The sequence below is a fragment of the Callithrix jacchus genome, chromosome 14 (assembly GCF_049354715.1).
Source record: "Callithrix jacchus isolate 240 chromosome 14, calJac240_pri, whole genome shotgun sequence".
Lineage (NCBI taxonomy): Eukaryota > Metazoa > Chordata > Mammalia > Primates > Cebidae > Callithrix > Callithrix jacchus.
The window spans coordinates 78,413,046-78,431,018 of NC_133515.1; the positions used below are offsets into that span (position 1 = coordinate 78,413,046).

The following is a 17,973-nucleotide window of genomic DNA, read 5'->3' on the forward strand; positions in this document are numbered from 1 at the left end:
TGGGACTGTGAATTAAAAAAAAAATTTTTTTTTTTTTTTGGATAGAGATGCGGGTCTCCCTTTTGTTGCCCAGGCTGGCCTTGAACTCCTGGCTTTAAGCAGTCCTCCCACTTTGGCTTCCCAAAGTGCTGGGATTACAGGCATGAGCCACCAGGCCCGTTCCTAATGTGTATTTTAAAGCCAAACATCATTTGGGATGTTATGCTTTTGGCAGTTGCAGTCCTATTGCTTCTTCTTTTTAGTGCCTAATCTCTATTTGTTAACTGTGCTATATCTCTATTTAAAACATTTCATTCTTGAGCTTAATACCTAGGTGATGGGTTGATAGGTGCAGCAAATCACCATGGCACATGTTTGCCTATGTAACAAATGTGCACCTCCTCCACATGTACCCTGGAACTTAAAAAAAAAAATTATTCTTATGTTTATGCCCCAACCAGGATTATTTTTGTATCCTAGTTCCTTATACACTTGGAAAGAAAGCCTATTGTTTATTCACAATTATATACCTAATATACATTTTTTACATGACATCTTTGTGTATACCTCTAGCTAGTAAGTAGCTAATATGTTTAGTGTTTGATTTATCCCATTTAGATTTCAACTCACTTGTGTCTCTGAACTCTAGTTTTTCATAAAACATCATGTTTTATTAGGCTGATTGTTACTTTGGTATTGAAACCTGAATTTCGGTCATGAAATTTGAGTTTGGTGTTCTTATCTGGTGTGGTTTGGGATTCTCTTCAATACATCTTATTTTAATTAATGCTTGGAGTAATGGAGCTGGAAGGAGTGTCTGCTTCTCATCCAGGTCTCTCATTTATAGAAGGGCAGTGGATACTTAGAGAGGTGAAGAGGCTTGGCCAGTGGCTCTTTGTTTGAAGAAGGATGGAGATGAGAGTTTGTTTCCCTAGTCTTATTCCAATGCCCTTTCCATTTTACCCTCTTGCCTCCCTGTAATGCTGGCGGGTAATAAGCTCAGTTAACTGCATTGGCTAGAGCCTGTGTGCATTTTATTGTGAACTCCCTCTCTCTCCTTTTCATTTTATCTGCCTTAGTCTTTTGCTTCTTTATTATAAATTAGATATTAAATCCTCTTCTCACATTGAGAGCAAATTCTTTCTCCAGAAAGGATAACAAACCTTTGGTTAGAGAGGAATTTTTCACTTTTTGAAATGGTCTGTTGTTTGAAGCTACAGAAGAAAAGTAAATGTAATACACAGTTGTATTTATTACTCACGTGACCCTGGAAACGTTTCTTATCCTCCCTGTGTTTCAGTTTCTTCATCTGTAAAATGGGGATAATAATGTTTTCCCCTTCTAATGTTGTTTTTCAAGATTAAATGAGTTAATACATATACATTTCTTAGAAGGTACCTAGCACCTAATACGATGGAAATGTTGCCTATTGACTTTGGGGGTTTTCTGTACGCCTTCACCTTCCCTTAGGACTTCTTATCAGCCCAGTTATGTGATTTTTCACTTAATTTTGTTTAGGAAACTCTACTTTGTTGATTTTTTTTTGAGATAATGTGCTCTCTGCTTTTCTCCTTTGACATTTGGTGATCATCTTTCACTAAACATTTGTTTAAGAAAGACATATAGAGTATTGATTTTCATTTATTGTAATTTTCTTCTTTTTAAGGATTTGGAATGCCCTGACAGATAATTATGGGAATGTGATGCCTGTAGACTGGAAGTCATCCCATACTAGGACCTTGCACTTGCTTACTCTGAACCTCTCAGAAAAAGGGGTAAGTTAGGAAATGAATCAATGGTTTTTGAATAACTGATGCTGATAATAGAACTAAAATAGTAGCATTTTTGCTTAACACAGATTCATTGACCTGCCCCTTATTTCCGAACTTACATCAGTTGGGAAGGCTCTGTCTTACTCTCTTGGCTCTGGGGCTGTCACCTTGCCGGCACATTCCTCCAATTCTTCTCCAGCACACTTACTTTTGTATGTGTAGCTAAATTTCCATCACAATTTTTTTTCTTTTTTTTTGAGATGGAGTCTTGCTCTGTCGCCCTGGCTGCAGTACAGTAGAGTGATCTCAGCTGACTGCAACCACTGCCTCCCGGGTTCAAGCAACTCTCCCACCTCAACTTCCGGGTGGGAGAATCGCTTGAACCCGGGAGGCAGAGCGTTGGGATTACAGGCATGCACTACCACGCCCGGCAAAGTTTTATATATTTAGTAGAGGCAGGATTTGGCTGTGTTGGCCATGCTGGTCTCGGACTCCTGACCTCAGGTGATCCACCTCAGCCTCCAAAGTGTTGGGATTACAGGCATGAGCCACTGCACCTGGCAGTGACGATGGACTAAAAGACTCAGTAAAATTTTGATGCACTGAAACACTCAGTAAAAATGCTAGCCTTTGGTTTAATATACTGAGGGTATTGGAATCTCAACATGGAGTTAACATTTTAATGAGAACCTTTAAAAGATATTTTAGTTCTTAGCTTTTTAAGGCCGGGTGCAGTGGCTCATGCCTATAATCCCAGCACTTTGGGAGGCCAAGTCAGGTGGATCACGAGGTCAGGAGATGGAGACCATCCTGGCCAACATGGTGAAACCCCTTCTTTACTAGAAATACAAAAAGTAGCCAGGCATGGCGGCATGCGCCTGTAGTCCCAGCTACTTGGGAGGCTGAGGCAGGAGAATTGTATGCACCCGGGAAGTGGAGGTTGTAGTGACCCGAGTTTGCAACACTGCACTTCAGCCTGGCGACAGAGTAAGACTCCATCTCCAAAAAAAAAAAAAAGATATTTTAGTTCTTGTCTTTTTGGCTAACTTACCTTTCTTGGGGGCCCCTGTGTATGTCCTGGTATTGCAAAGTGAAGATGCCTTGACTACGAAGTGGAGCACAAGTGATGGGACAGGTATGGGGGCAGAAAAGGGCAGAGAATTACTTGAAGTGGAAAATCACACTGTTAAGTTTGTTTAAAGTTCATGGGAAACATAGTCAAATGATCTAAGTTTCAGGGCCAGGCTGTTTAAGTTCTTTATCAAATAATAATGTAAACTCATGCCAGATCTTCTTGTGTGCTTTATATTTCATTAAATATAATTATGTGATTATTGGGAGTATAGTGCAGTAGTCCTGTCAGTATTTTTAATAGCACTGTTAGTGTTTTGTTAAAAGGATTTTCTTATATGTGAGATCAGAGAAGCCTACTGTTACTATTTTCTAGCAAAATGTAGAATTCTTACTGTATTTCCCAGTATTCAGTAGCTGTAGAAATCTTCCTGATGGTGCCGGTCATTAATCCCATTAAGCTTTGCAGACTGACCTGGCATACATTTAATGAAAAGGAACAAAATGAGGGATCTTTTGCTCTGTATTATGTTTATTTAGGTCCTGACTATGATTTTGGGCTTAGTTCAAGTTTCCCTTCCTCTCTGAAGCTTCCTATTACTGTTTTAGCCTTCGCTGATCTCATGGAATTATACAGTTTTAGAGTTGGAAGGGGCTTTAAAGGACACTTAATCCAGCCTCTCACTTGGGGGGAATCCCCACCTCCAGCATCTCTGACAGATGGTTATTTAGCCATGGCCTAAATCCCTGCATGGAAGGAAAACATACTCCCCTCTGTGGGAACTGATGACACTAGTGGGGATGTGATCTTTGAAACGACTTGTTATCTGTGCCATGGGGTTTAGCCTTGTTGTCTCAGGGGCTCTTGTCCCTGGAGCCCTTTGTCCATGTCTCTAAAATTACCACTGCCTTCTCTTGTTAATCATAGTTCTGAGTCTGTCACTAGATTGTGACTTCCCAGCAGGTATTTGTATTTGTCTTTATAGTAATGACACTGTTCCTGGCACATAGTAAGTATGCAGACACCTGTTCACTGTTGAGTGAAGAAATGAGTACCATTGAAACTGTAGGGCCAGAGATTGTGATGGGAAAGGTTTTTTAAAAAATATTTTCGATATTATTTAAAATACTGCTGAATGCACCAAAACCAGTCCATGGGTACTTTTTTTTTTGACATTCTAAAAAATAGCATAGAAGAGTTTTCATTCATAGTTTCAAAGACAGGCACATTAGCAGCATGAATGAGACACTTTAATCCAGTTTCATTGACTGAAATATATAGTGGGCCCACTATATTCTCTGGTTTCACATCTGCTGCTTTAGCCAACCGTGGATTAAAAAACTTGAAAAAAAACCCCACAATAAAATAAAAACACAACAATAAAAAATAATAATGAAAAACCAATACAACAGCTACAAACTGTTTACGTTGTTTAGGTAATTATAAGTAATTTGCATGTAATTTAAAGCTTACAGGAGGATATGAGGTTATATGCAAATACTACCCCATTTTATATAAGGGACTTGAGCATCAGCAGATTTTGGTATTGGGGCATCCTGGAACCAATTTCCCATGGATACTGAGGGATTGGCTGTACGTCTTGTATTGTCCTTAGATTGCATTTTGGGAATTAGCTCCCTTTTGTTGGCTTTTGAATGTTATTTTCAATGCCAGGGTAATGACATTGCCAAGATAGTGATTAGTAATGGCGTAGAGTTTAATGCTAGTACTGACATTAAAAAGCCTTAGCTGGAAAAACTCAGCAGATGAAAGTGAACACTTTATCAGTCACTTATCACCTCTCTGTTGTGATATGACTGTTCTGGTGATGAATAGATTTGAAATTAGAACCCTGTTTCTCAGGAAGGATTAGCATACATTGAGTTTCTGAAAAACGGACAACAAGGACTATGTAAGAAGCCACCACATCATTCTATTACACAGTATATAATTAAACCTTTTTTTAACCTGGGTAAGTTATTGTATTTACCATTGCCCCCTGGGTGCTCTGTTCTTTCCGTGACTAAGCTATATAAAATTTACGTTTCGAAAACATTCTTTTTTTTTTTTTTTTTTTAAAGACAGAGTCTTGCTCTGTTGCCCAGGGTGGTGTGCAGTAGGACAGTCTCGGGTCACTGCAGCCTCCACCTCCTGGGTTCAAACAGTTCTCCTTCCTCAGCCCCCCAAGTAGCTGGGATTACAAGCATGCCCCACCATGCCCAGCTAATTGTTTTGTATTTTTAGTAAGACGGGGTTTCACCATGTTGACCAGGCTGGTTTTGAATTCCTGACCTCGTGATCTGCCCACCTCCACCTCCCAAAGTGCTGGGATTACAGGCATGAGCCACCACACCCGGCCAAAAGCATTCTTTAGATTATTTTACTTAAAAAACAAAGTCTATAGAAAATTGTTTTTGACAAAAGAATTTTTTTTTTTTTGCATTAAAATGAGAAAAACATTCAGGAAAACTAGTTTGCTAGATTGCAGTTTAAAATTTTTCTTTGATTGAAGATTAAGATGGCACACTGCTAAATTTGATAGGTCTTTTTTAGAGTAAGGCAACTGGTATCTCAAATTCTTACATGGGCACATTTTTTCCATTTGATGTATCTTCAGTTTTATACAGGGAAACAGTACCACCAGGTCTGTATCTAACCATGGCATAGGAAGGAGCGATGGGAATGCTTGGCAAAGAGAAGACACATTTATGCCGAATGGGAGAGTGAATAATGATACCCATGACAGCCAGGGCTAGTTTGCAAAGCCTGAAAGGTATTCCAGCTCTTAGCATATGCCATCTCTGTGGGGAATGGACTTGGCTCTCTCTCTGGAAAGATGATCTGGGATCATCTCTGTTGTCATGGAAATTTATTATAATAGTTTACTGGTATTGCTCATGTGTTTTGGTCATAAACCTATTTTAAATCTGGTGCCATTCTTGAATATGCTTATATGATAAAATGCTTCTCATTCATTTCAGCTTAAGAACATCTTCTGTGCTGTATTTTTCCTTCCATGTGCATTTCCTTGATGACAGGGACTTTTGTGTGCATCTTTATACCTTTAAGAGCAGAAATAAGAAAAATATAATAATCTCTTTTATAGAAGCAATTTGATTGATTGATTGATTGATTGATTGATAGATTGAGAGAGTGTCTCCCTGTGTTGCCCAGCCTGGAGTACAGTGGCACCATCATAGCTGACTGCAGCCTCCAACTCCTGGGCTTAAGCAATCTTCCCACTCCAGCTTCCTAAGTAGCTAGGACAACACATGAGCAGTGCCATGCCTGGCTAATTTTAAGAAAAAATATTTTCGTAGAGACAAGGTCTTACTGTGTTGCCCAGGCTGTTCTTGATTTCCTGACCTCAAGAGATTCTTCCATCTTGTCCTCCCAAAGTGTTGGTATTACAGGTGTGAGCCGTGACAACCTAGGCTTCCTTAGGAGTAATTGTTTCCTTTTTTTTTTGAGACATGGTCTGGCTCTGTTGCCCAGGCTGTTGTGTGGTGGCGCCATCTCGGCTCACTGCAACTTCTGCTTCCTGGGCTCAAGCAGTTCTCCTACCTCAACCTCCCAAATAGCTGGGACTACAGATGTACACCATCACTCCTGGCTAATTTTTTGTATTTTTTGTAGAGGTGTAATTTTTTCACCATGTTGCTGAGGCTGGTCTCAAACTCCTGAGCTCAAAGAATCTACCCGCCTAAGCCTCCCAAAGTGCTGGGATTACAGGCATGAGCCACTGTGCCAGCCTGGATTAATTTTAAAATTAAAACTTCTAGTATTTATAAGCCAGAAGGGGAAAAATAAAACAGAACTATTGTCTTCAAGCTGCAACACAGGAAGAGTGACTGGGAAGGGGGTTTGGAGTGTTTAAAGTGGAAGGATGGATGAAGCTAATCGGCAGGTCTACTCTGTGCCATTGACATGCCCTTGAAATCACATTGTGCCACTTTTTCATGTTCTATGATTTTGAAATCATACATCCCTCTCATCGAGAGCCTAGTTTCTTGATCTTTCTTCTTTTAAAAATTAAATTATTAAAGGGACAGATATCATAGTTTAAAAAGTAAATTAGAGCTATAGGACTTAAATGAAATGGCAGTCTCTGCTCCACTTACCTCATCCTTGATTTCTCCTTACCAGAGGTAACTGGCCACTTTAAATTATATCAGCTATTTCTTCTAGCAGATAACATGCTCATGCCGTTTTACTTGATATTATTTTCTCAATTTTAGACTTTATTTATTTACTTTCCTCCCAGAGAGTGAAGGTTTAGCTCTCTAACTGCCCTTTGCCAACCCCTGACACCAGACGCTCCCCAAAACTTTCCTTCCCCCATCTTCCCTGTATATGACATCAACATCTGGGGTTGATTTAATCTTCATCATTTATATTTACTATTTAAATGTGCACAGTTGACCCATTTTGATATACTATGTTTAATTTTTTTCTACTTAGGTTTTTTCTTAGGATAATAACTGCCTTTTTGTGATTTATTTAGTTTATAATTAGCTGACCAATTCAGCCTCAGTAGAGCCATAGAACTCATTTAGCAAATGGACTGCACTAGGTAATCTATCTAGTCCTCCTGCTCCCCTCCCCACCCTCCTCTCTCTCTTCTCCATGCTCTCTGCGGTAACAATTCTTTTTTTTTTTTTGAGACGGAGTTTCGCTCTTGTTACCCAGGCTGGAGTGCAATGGCGCAATCTCGGCTCACCGCAACCTCTGCCTCCTGGGTTCAGGCAATTCTCCTGCCTCAGCCTCCCGAGTACCTGGGATTACAGGCACGCGCCACCATGCCCAGCTCATTTTTTGTATTTTTAGTAGAGACGGGGTTTCACCATGTTGACCAGGATGGTCTCGATCTGTTGACCTCGTGATCCACCCGCCTTGGCCTCCCAAAGTGCGGGAACAGTTCTAATCTGAACGGTTGCTCTCTAGTTTAGCTTTACAGTCATCATCCTGGGATTTTCACTTTACGATCATGATGAGAATTCTCTTTGCCTGTCACTTGATATTAGACCACATGTCTTTTTTTCTTTTTCATTTTCCTCCTGGTAGCTTTTTGAGAAAGGGCACATGAGAGTAAATTTTTTGAGAACTTGTATGTCTGAAACTGTCTTTTTCCTAAGCCCCTGCCTACTTGTGTTTTAGCTGGATATAAGATTCTAGGATGGAATTTCTCCCAACCTGGAAATTGCATTGATTATTTTGTAGCATCTATTGTTGCTGTTGAGAATTCACATGACACTTTGATTCCTGATCCTGTTAATATGATGTGCTCTTTTTTTTCCTTCCTGGAAGCTTTTAGATTCTTCTTTTTTCCACAGTGTTCTGAGTTCATGATGCTGTGTTGAAGGCCATGGCCAGGCCTTTGCTAGGCTGATGGTGCAGTAAGAAATAAAATAAGAAGGATGTCTTCACCATGCAGCAGCCTGGAGTTGTGCTTTAGGAGTGTGGGTGGACCCTGCAGTGCCGATGGGCCTTCTACCTGCCTAATGTTGGAAAGTCGACACGCCAGTGTTTCTTTCCTCGGCTCTTCTCACCTGCAGGTTTCTTACTCTGTGGTCTGTGTTCACCTGCAAACTCCAGATACTCATGTTATACAGAACTAGGGAAGCAGTAGGGACCTAGTTCCACTGTATTTGTCCTCAGCTTCAGATATATATCCTCTGCATGAGTAAATGAAATTATTTTGCCAGGCAAAATTTTATCATTTTAGTTATATGCTATGTAATAGAATGGCATGGGGGCTTCTTACATAATCCTTGTTGTATGTTTATTCTTAGGAAACTCAGTGTGTGCTGAGGAATAGAGTTCTTTTTTTTTGTTTTTTTTTTTGAGACGGAGTCTCACACCATTGCCCTAGCTGGCGTGCAGTGGCGTGATCTGGGCTCACTGCAACCTCTGCCTCCTGGGTTCAAGTGATTCTCCTGCCTCAGCCTCCCAAGTAGCTGGGATTGCAGGCACCTGCCACCACGCCAAGCTATTTATTTTTATTTTTAATAGAGACAGGGTTTCACTATGTTGGCCAGGCTGGTCTCAAATTCCTGACATCTTGATCTGCCCACCTTGGACTCCTGAAGTGCTGGGATTATAGGCATGAGCCACCTTAGCTGGCCTGGGGAATAGAGTTCTAATTTCAGTTCCATTCAACACCGGAATGTCATGTCATGACAGATAGGTAGATGATAGACGGAGGTTCACTTGTTCATTTCAATCTGCTGAGTTTTTTCAGGCAAGGTTTTTACAGTCAGTACTGGTGCTAAACTCTAAGTCATTATTAAGGGGGCTGTTTATATTGGTATGGGCAGGGTTAAGGGAAGCTAACTAGGCGTGGTGTAATCCCCTAGGGCTGGCAACAGAAACTGGTACTTTAGCAGTCCTGGGCATGAAGAGGTAAGGACAGGGAGAGATTACCAGAAACTGTTGAGATTGGCTGTGTGGGAGAGGTCTGCTAACCAGAGCGGTGGCTTTTGGTGAAGAGCCATAGTCAACTAGAAACAGTCTGACAGGGAGGAAGACAGGAGAATACATGCGCAGCCCTCGCCATCCCACCCTCCAGTCTCCCAGTGTCTGCCAGTGGGGTTTAACCCATCTGGAAGCCAGACATCAAGAACATCCTTTGATGTCCTCCATAAAGGTGATCCTCCTGGAGCACAGAGCAGGGTGGAAGATGGTGGTGAGGTGAGAGGTGAACTGCCAGCTCAGTTAGGTTTAAAGAGGTTCTTGGAACCTAGGGTTATTATTTTTTTGTTAAGAAGAAATGTGTGGGCTGGGCACAGTGGCTCACGCCTGTAATCCCAGCACTTTGAGAGGCCAAGTGGATCATCTGAGGTCAAGAGTTCTAGACCAACCTGACCAACATTGTGAAACCTCGTTTCTACTAAAAATACAAAAAAATTAGCTAGACATGGTGGCAGCCGCCTGTAATCCCAGCTACATGAGAGGCTGAGGCAGGAAAATTACTTGAACCTGGAAGATGGAGGTTGCAGTGAGCTGAGATAGCGCCACTGCACTCTAGCCTGGGGAACAGGGCGAGACTCTGTCTCAAAAAAAAATATATATATATATTAGCAGTTAGTTTGCAAGTAACTTTTATGTTTTCTTTACAATGTTAACTTCTACCAATCTTATTGTTTGTTGCCAAACTTGCTCCTATTCTTCCTTCTACTCACAGTTATTCTCTATGACTTGCTAATGAATACCCTATTTTTTTCTGCATATCTGTCAGCTTTTATAGCAGTCTTCTCCTTGGAAAAAAATAGCTGAGTTTGTATCTATCTCAGGCAATAGGGGATGTATGCAGCATCTCAGCAATTTCATATTTATTATACATTCTTCTCATTTCTGTTCCAGATGAACATGTACTCACTGCTTGGTACAGAGTGACTGTAATAATTTCTCCCTCTCGAGGGAAGTTCTCAGTAGATGCTTTTCTCTGCAGCCTCCTTTACTCAGAGCTGTTAACTTGGTTTTGATCAGGATGTCCTGTGTTTAATGGTGGGCATTTTCGTTTTTAGGTAAGTGACAGTTTGCTCTTTGATGCATCAGATGATGAGGAGCTGAGAGAGCAGCTGGATATGCATTCAATCATTGTCTCCTGTGTGAATGATGAACCCCTCTTCACGGCAGACCAGGTACAGAGGAGATACTCATAGGCGCAAGGGAAGGAGACTGCAGAGCTGAAAAACAGCTTCTTATTATGACACTAAATAATGGCTGTTGGTTTACTTATCTTTCCTATTTTTTCTGGTTATACAGGCTTAATAGTTAACTCTTCCACAGAGGAAAGTGATGGCATCTGAAGCAGAAGGGATTATGTTAGTTGGGAAGATTTCCAGCATAGACATTGTTGAAGTGTATAGCAAGTTACCAAGGAAGGGTTATTGCTTAACCCCAAACCAGAAAAATATTGTGAATTTCCTTATTTCTTTAGATTTACGCAAGTATGGAAAAACTGTGAAGTATCTGTGTAGAAATTATTTAGTGTCTTTAAAACCCTGGGTAAAAAGCATTAGCATGTGTTAAAGTACATATTGTGTGCCCCAGAAAGAAGTGAGCATTATTCCTGTGGAATGCTCCAATAAGGTCAACCCTGTATTCACTTAAAACCAGTCGAATCAGCTTTCTCATTTTCTGAATGCTCTTCCCACCCCTGTTGCATTGTTGAAATGTGATGCCAGAACTTCTTCCTGAAATAAAATGTTCCATGGCTACTTGGACTGTGAATTCTACCATACCCTATTTTTAGGCTGGAAAGACGAGGTCAGTAAGGAGATATATTATGGCAAGCTTGGGAGGAGGACATTAAAAATTTACGTTAAAATTGTGTTATTTCGATGCTCCTTAGTCATATTTGTGGTTGAATTGTTCTAGGCCTGGAAAGAATGCAGTGCTTAAAGAAGCAAGGTAATGGTAGGTTGGAGGGCTGTTTTGAGGTAGAGGGTAGTCTCAGGATAGACATGACCTTGAGCATTCATTGTCCTCTCATTGACCTGCCTAATTCCTTAAAGTCTCCCTGGTTTTAAGAGTTAGAATAACAGATTCTGTAGGAGCCTTGAGTGGCTCATTGTATCATTTAATATTGCCTGTTTTGGAGACTCTTCTTATAATTAACATAATCCCGTCTCCTTCAGATTTACCTTTGTTTTTCCTTGGTGGAAATGTCACCTGTTAAGCTTGTTACTTCATAAAGCATGGTAAATAGGCTCAGGATGTTTTGTTCCTTCATTTAATTGTATTTAATTTTTTTTTTTTTTAACTTTATGTCCTTCTTTTCTAACCATTGAGTAATTTTCCTGGCTTTCCTTTACATTTTTGCTGAGTTTTATATACTTCTCAACTTGTAGAATCTGGAACAGGCAAGATACTGTCGTAAGATTTGAGCAGCCCTGCATTAGACAGTAGATCATTGTTTAAAGGCAAATGTATTTCTGAAGTTTTTCTGCTTTCGTAGCATTTTTCTCTGGACTTTTACTTTTTAAGTAATTTTAAAAATCCCCTTATTTTTCAATGAATCAATATATACTATTCTTTTCCTCCTGTTAAAAGAATATTTTGCTGTCGTAAAGGTAATTTCTTGTTTACATATAGTTTTTGTGCTATCGTATTTTCTAAATTTTGTGTTAGAATTTTTGATGAAATACCTTTACTTTGAGGACTTGCATGTCTGTGGTAAATTTTCTGTTACTCGCTTTCTTCTAACGATTACTTTATGATCTGGTTCTGGCATGTCTGAAGTAAATTATCATGTGTTTGTGGCACCATTTCTTAGACTGTGCAAGACCTGGGAGGGCCTACTGAATCACAGTGGACATAGTAAATCAAATTCTGTTTAGGTCTGTGTTTAGTATATTGTAATTTTTTTCTTGATAAACCATGTTTGCTCCTACAATCAAAATTGTGATTATTTAGAACACCCATACCTGGAAACCACTGGTTAATGGAGAATTTAGTGCATTTCTACTCTGGGTGCCCTAGGTGAACGCCATGTTCCAGATAGATCATTTTCCTTTTGTATATTTGATTAACAGTTGTATGCATGTTTTCAAAGGTTATTGAAGAAATTGAAGAAATGATGCAGGAATCACCGGACCCAGAAGATGATGAAACCCCTACACAGTCAGATCGGCTTTCAATGCTTTCCCAGGAAATTCAAACTCTTAAGAGGTCTAGTACCAGCAGTTATGAAGAGAGTAAGGGAGTTTGCTTAAATCAATGATTTGTGTGCTTTTCATCTGTATCAAATATATAGTGTGATCTTCTCCAGAAAGCTTTAATTTCAGCCTCCTTCTCTTTGTGTCTATGCCTAAATTTTCTCTTTTCCTTTTTTGAGATGGAGTTTTGCTCTTTTGCTCAGGATGGAGTGAAGTGGCGTGATCTCGGCTCAATGCAACCTCTGCCCCTGGGTTCAAGCGATTCTTCTGCCTCAGCCTCTTGAGTAGCTAGGATTACAGGCGCCTGCCACCACGCCCAGCTAATTTTTTTTTTTTTTTTTTTTTGAGACTGAGTTTCGCTCTTGTTATCCAGGCTGGAGTGCAATGGTGCGATCTCGGCTCACTGCAACCTCCGCCTCCTGGGTTCAGCCAATTCTCCTGCCTCAGCCTCCTGAGTAGCTGGGATTACAGGCATGCGCCACCATGCCCAGCTAATTTTTTGTATTTTTAGTAAAGACGGGGTTTCACCATGTTGACCAGGATGGTCTCGATCTGTTGACCTCGTGATCCACCCGTCTCGGCCTCCCAAAGTGCTGGGATTACAGGCTTGAGCCACCGCGCCCGGCCTAATTTTTGTATTTTTAGTAGAGACGGGGGTTTGCCATGTTGGCCAGGTTGGTCTCGAACTCCTGACCTCATGATCTGCCCACCTCTGCCTCCCAAAGTGCTGGGATTACAGGCGTGAGCCACTGCGCCTGGCCCCAAATTTCCTCTTATAAGGACAGCAATCATATTGAATTCTATCCTAATGACCTTATTTTAACATGATTACCTCTTTAAAGACCATATCCAAATACTGTAACATTCTGAGGTACTAGGGGTTAGAACACATGAATTTTGCAGAGGACACAATTGAATCTCTAACAAACCTCATCATATTTGAAGTGTAGAATCAATATTCAGTAATTCTTTGTCAAACATAATTCCTGTCTATACAAATAGTCTTGTGTGTTACTATGAAGATTTTTGGGAACCATGGATCTGTTTGACGTATATGAGAAAAATGAACTCTAGAAACTCTACAGTTGATTTCTGAATAACACCAGCCTGTGAAAAGCCTGAGGCTAGTTCGAAGGTAGACATCTAATCACTGCCATATGACTGGTCCCCTCCTTGAATAGGCAATGATGAGATCTGTGTCTGCTCAACCTGTGTTGTCACCTAGTTTTATCTTTATGGCATGCACAGTCTGAAGCTTAGTATAGACCTTTGGATTTTATTGCTTCAACATATGGACAATCAGACAGACCAAATTCTTTCAGATGGTCTGATTTGACCACACTGCTATAGATACGAGCTAAACGGTGCTGGGATCCTGACTCCCAAATACACTCCTGCTACCTGATACAGATAGTAAAATCTGTATTGGTTTGCTAGTGCTGCCAGAACAAAGTACCACAGACTGGGTGGCAAACAACAGGAGTTTATATTCTCACAGTTCTGGAGGCCAGAGTCTGAGATCAAGGTGTTGGCAGGTTTGGTTTTTTTCAGAGGCCTCTCTCCTTGACATGCAGATAGATGGCTGCCTTCTCTGTATGTCTTCACGTGGATCTTTCTTCTGTGTCCTGATCACCCCATTTTATGAGAATACCAGTCATACTGGGTTAGGGCGCATCCTGATGTCTTCATTTAACCTTAATTTACCTCTTTAAAGACCCCATGTCCACATTCTGTGGTCCTGTGGGCTGGGACTTTTAACAGTGTCCTGTCTCACAGGAGAAGTGCTGACAGAAGCCTGGAAGGGGTTTCGGGGAATATTGTTCCCTTTTGCCTTCCCAGTTGTATTAGTCCATTCTTGCACTGCTAGAAAGAAATGGCTGAAACTGTGTAATTTATACAAGGAAGTTTAATTTGCTAACTGTTCTGCAGGGTGTACAGGAAGTCTGGCAGCATCTGCTTCTGGAGAGGCCTCAGGGAGCTTTTACTCAGGGTGGGAGGCAAAGCTGGAGCAGGCGTCTTCTCATGGCTGGAGCAGGAGGAAGGGGGCGGGGGAGGTGCCACATACGTTTAAGTAACCAGGTATCATGAGAACAGCACCGGGGGGATGGTACTAAACCATTAGAAATTGCCCTCATGACTGGGCGTGGTGGCTCACGCCTGTAAGCCAGCACTTTGGGAGGCCGAGGCAGGTGGATTATGAGGTCAGGAGATCGAGACCATCTAGGCCAACATGGCAAAACCCTCTCTCTACTAAAAATACAAAAATTAGCTGGGTGTGGTGGTATGCACTTGTAGTCCCAGCTACTGGGGAGGTTGAGGCAGGAAAATCTCTTGAACCTGGGAGGCGGAGGTTGCAGTGAGCTTAGATTGCGCCATTGCACTCCAGCCTGGGTGACAGAGTGAGACTCCACCTCAAAAAAAAAAATAAATAAATAAATTGCCCTCATGATCCAATCACCTCCCACCCCCACTTCCAATATTGACGATTACAATTTCAACATGAGATTTGAGTGGGGACACAGATGCAAGCCATATCACCAATTTTCTACACAATTCACAGATCGGGGCTTATGTAATTAAATATGTATTTAGTTTAATTCTTTCAGATGAACTTCTTTCCTTTTCAGAGGTATCCCAGAACCCTGCCGAATGGCTTGCAGTTTCTGCTCAGCAGGTGGTTTCTGTACTTTCCCTCTGCTTTTGTGTTTGTTCTTTTCCGTGTACAAGCTTTCACAGTCTTGACTCAAGTACTGTTCCAGGAATGATTGATTTGCACAAGTAAAAACTTTTGTTAAGACTTTCCTCCCAGCAAGCTGAGAAGTGACTCACCTGCCCACTTACCTCTACTCAGACCTGCCCTCCAGAAATTTAGAATTCTGAGAAGATCACAGATAGTCAATTTAATTGCTTGGAATATGAATTTTTTTCTTTGACATTTATTTCATAGGTATTTATTTAGTCATTGCTAGTGACTACTCTGTTTTGCATCCTTGAAATGTTTTTGTCTTAATATCTGCTGTATTTTGTTTTTGGTCCTAGGAATAAAAAGGCTCTCAGTGTCCGAGTTAAATGAACTCCTGGAAGAGATTGAGACTGCCATTAAGGAGTACTCGGAGGAGCTGGTGCAGCAGTTGGCCTTACGAGATGAACTGGAGTTTGAAAAGGAAGTGAAAAACAGCTTTATTTCTGTTCTTATTGAAGTACAAAACAAACAGAAAGAGCACAAAGAAACAGCAAAAAAGAAAAAGAAACTAAAAAATGGCAGCTCTCAAAATGGGAAGAATGAGAGAAGTCATATGCCTGGCACAGTAAGTGATGTTTTGCAGGAGGCCTCGAACACTGGAAGCAGGTTCTATGGTAGTCCAGGCCTCCAGGCTGGTGGCAGATGTGACAGGTTGTACATAGGCAGGAGTGTTGCACTTCTAATCAGAGCCCAGTGGGATTTTATTCCAGAATACCATTGTGCTCAGCTTCCTCGGAAGGTCGTTTTCTTGACTAGGGTGAACTGATTATCTGAATAATACTGAAATATTTAGGAGGGAAATACATGGGAGGAAGAGGGGTAAAAAAGGAGAATGTCTTGAAGAAAAGAAGCTTTAACAAGTGACCGTTTTTACTACATCAGAATGTGAATAGTGGTTATTTATATTTGGCTAGTAGTTTTTTTTCTTATTTTTGCTGAACTCTTATGAGTTGTGAGATAAGAAATTAAAAGGGTTTTATTTAGAGGTAGCAGAACTCTGCTCAAGGCGCAGATTGATTTGTAAGCAGATTCCTTCTGATTTTTCAGCGAGGTTGGAATACGAGAAGGTAAGTGACATCAGCCATTTGGCCTAGTATTTGGGAGACTAGAATATTACTGACTAATGAAAACAAGTTTAGAACATCTGAAACTTGTTTGACCCTGTGATGAGATTTTTTTTGTTTTCTGCTTTTTAAATTTTTAAGTGGTCCTATAGACTTTAACCACTTGATCGAACTTCATTATAAACATTAACTGTTAATTCTATGAAATGCATTTCCTTATTGATCTTCTGGCTATGTCATTTTTCTGTGATCAATTGAAGCCTTGTATATTCCCACCTTGATTTTGTTTGTGTGTGAAGAATTGTTGGTTTTATTTTTAGAGTATAATGTTTGGGTAAAGGGATCTCTTTTTCTAAATGGAATATCTCTTTTAATTTGTGCTATCAATAACATAGTCTTACAAATCATAAACTAGCTATTGTGGCTTGTAATCATATCAATTCTGTCTTTAATAAAGTCTGATTCATTTTTCTAAAGGATGCTTACCAGAGAAATAGATCTTATTAACTAGATGCTGATGGAATTCTAGAAATACAGTTCTAGGATGGTGGGCCACCAGTCAGCAGTTAACAACAAAGAGAGTCTTACCATGTAGCTCATTTATTATGCTGTTATTTGCCTATGAAAACATCCGTTTTTTTAGTGTAATGTTCATTGGTATCTATTTAGAAAGGACATCACTTATACATTGACTTTGAAAAAAGTTCTCAGATACCTATTATTTTTAAGAAATGGCAGTGTTGACTGAATAGGTGTTTATTTAGTCATTCCTAGTGAGTACTCTGAAAAAAAAACAACAACCCACATTTGTTTGAATATACAATCCTAGAAAATTAGCTTTAAAATAGGAGGGACACTATTTTGCATTTGCATCTCCTGTTTATAAACTGGCACCCTTTAAATTGCCCTGTTATATAAGTGGGATTAAATAAAATGCTTAGTTAAAAAGTCACAGCATGGTTGGTAATTTCTGCCTATTTGCTTTTAGGGATTACATGTAAATCCTCCATTTATTGCTGTTAACACTTGGCTGAGAAAAGTAAATTTATCCCTAGAGGGGTTTAAAGGCTTCTTTTTGTAACTCCCGTGTAAAAAGGGTTAGAGTAAATCCATTGTGTAATTTTACATGGCATTTATATTGAGAAATGGATTTGGCAAGGCAACAGTTAGGTCTTACTTCAGTCTTCATTGGTGTTGAAATAGATTCATAGTAACAGTAAATATTTTTTATAGTAGTTGAACTTTTGAAGTTGCATCTTGCCTGATTTACAATTTGTATCAAAAATTTTAATCAGGTCAGTAATGGCATGGCTAAGCTTGCAGTACCAGTTTCCTGTATGCTTTTAAAGCCTAAAATGCAGCCGGGCATGGTAATTCCAGCACTTTGGGAGGCCAAGGTGGGCAGATCACCTGAGGTCAGGAGTTCAAGACCAACCTGGCCAACATAGCGAAACCCCATCTCTACTAAAAAATACAAAAATTAGCTGGATGTGGTGGTGTGCACTTGTAATCCCAGCTACTTGGGAGGCTGAGGCAAGAGAATCGCTTGAACTTGGGAGGCAGAGGTTGCGGTGAGCTATCGCACCTGGGTGACAGAATGAGACTCTGTCTCAAAAAATAAAAATAAAAAAAGCCTAAAATGCCAGGGAAAGATCATCCTATCTGTGACACAAGTAGCCTG

At 40.3% G+C, this 17,973-nt stretch overlaps 1 protein-coding gene across 7 annotated transcripts in view; it reads left to right on the forward strand.

Annotated features, from left to right (window-relative positions):
* The window catches only part of FEZ2 (fasciculation and elongation protein zeta 2), a 48,211-nt gene that overhangs the window by 6,138 nt on the left and 24,100 nt on the right, over positions 1 to 17,973 (forward strand). For all 7 annotated transcript variants that reach the window (XR_004733673.3, XR_004733672.3, XR_004733671.3 and 4 more), the window contains 4 exons: positions 1,646 to 1,754; positions 10,350 to 10,466; positions 12,383 to 12,524; positions 15,525 to 15,793. Coding sequence is in view for 4 of the 7 variants with exons in the window: in XM_035272826.3 (XP_035128717.2) it covers positions 1,646 to 1,754; positions 10,350 to 10,466; positions 12,383 to 12,524; positions 15,525 to 15,793 (637 nt within the window). In the remaining 3 variants the exon portion in view is untranslated. The remainder of the gene's footprint in view (positions 1 to 1,645; positions 1,755 to 10,349; positions 10,467 to 12,382; positions 12,525 to 15,524; positions 15,794 to 17,973) is intronic.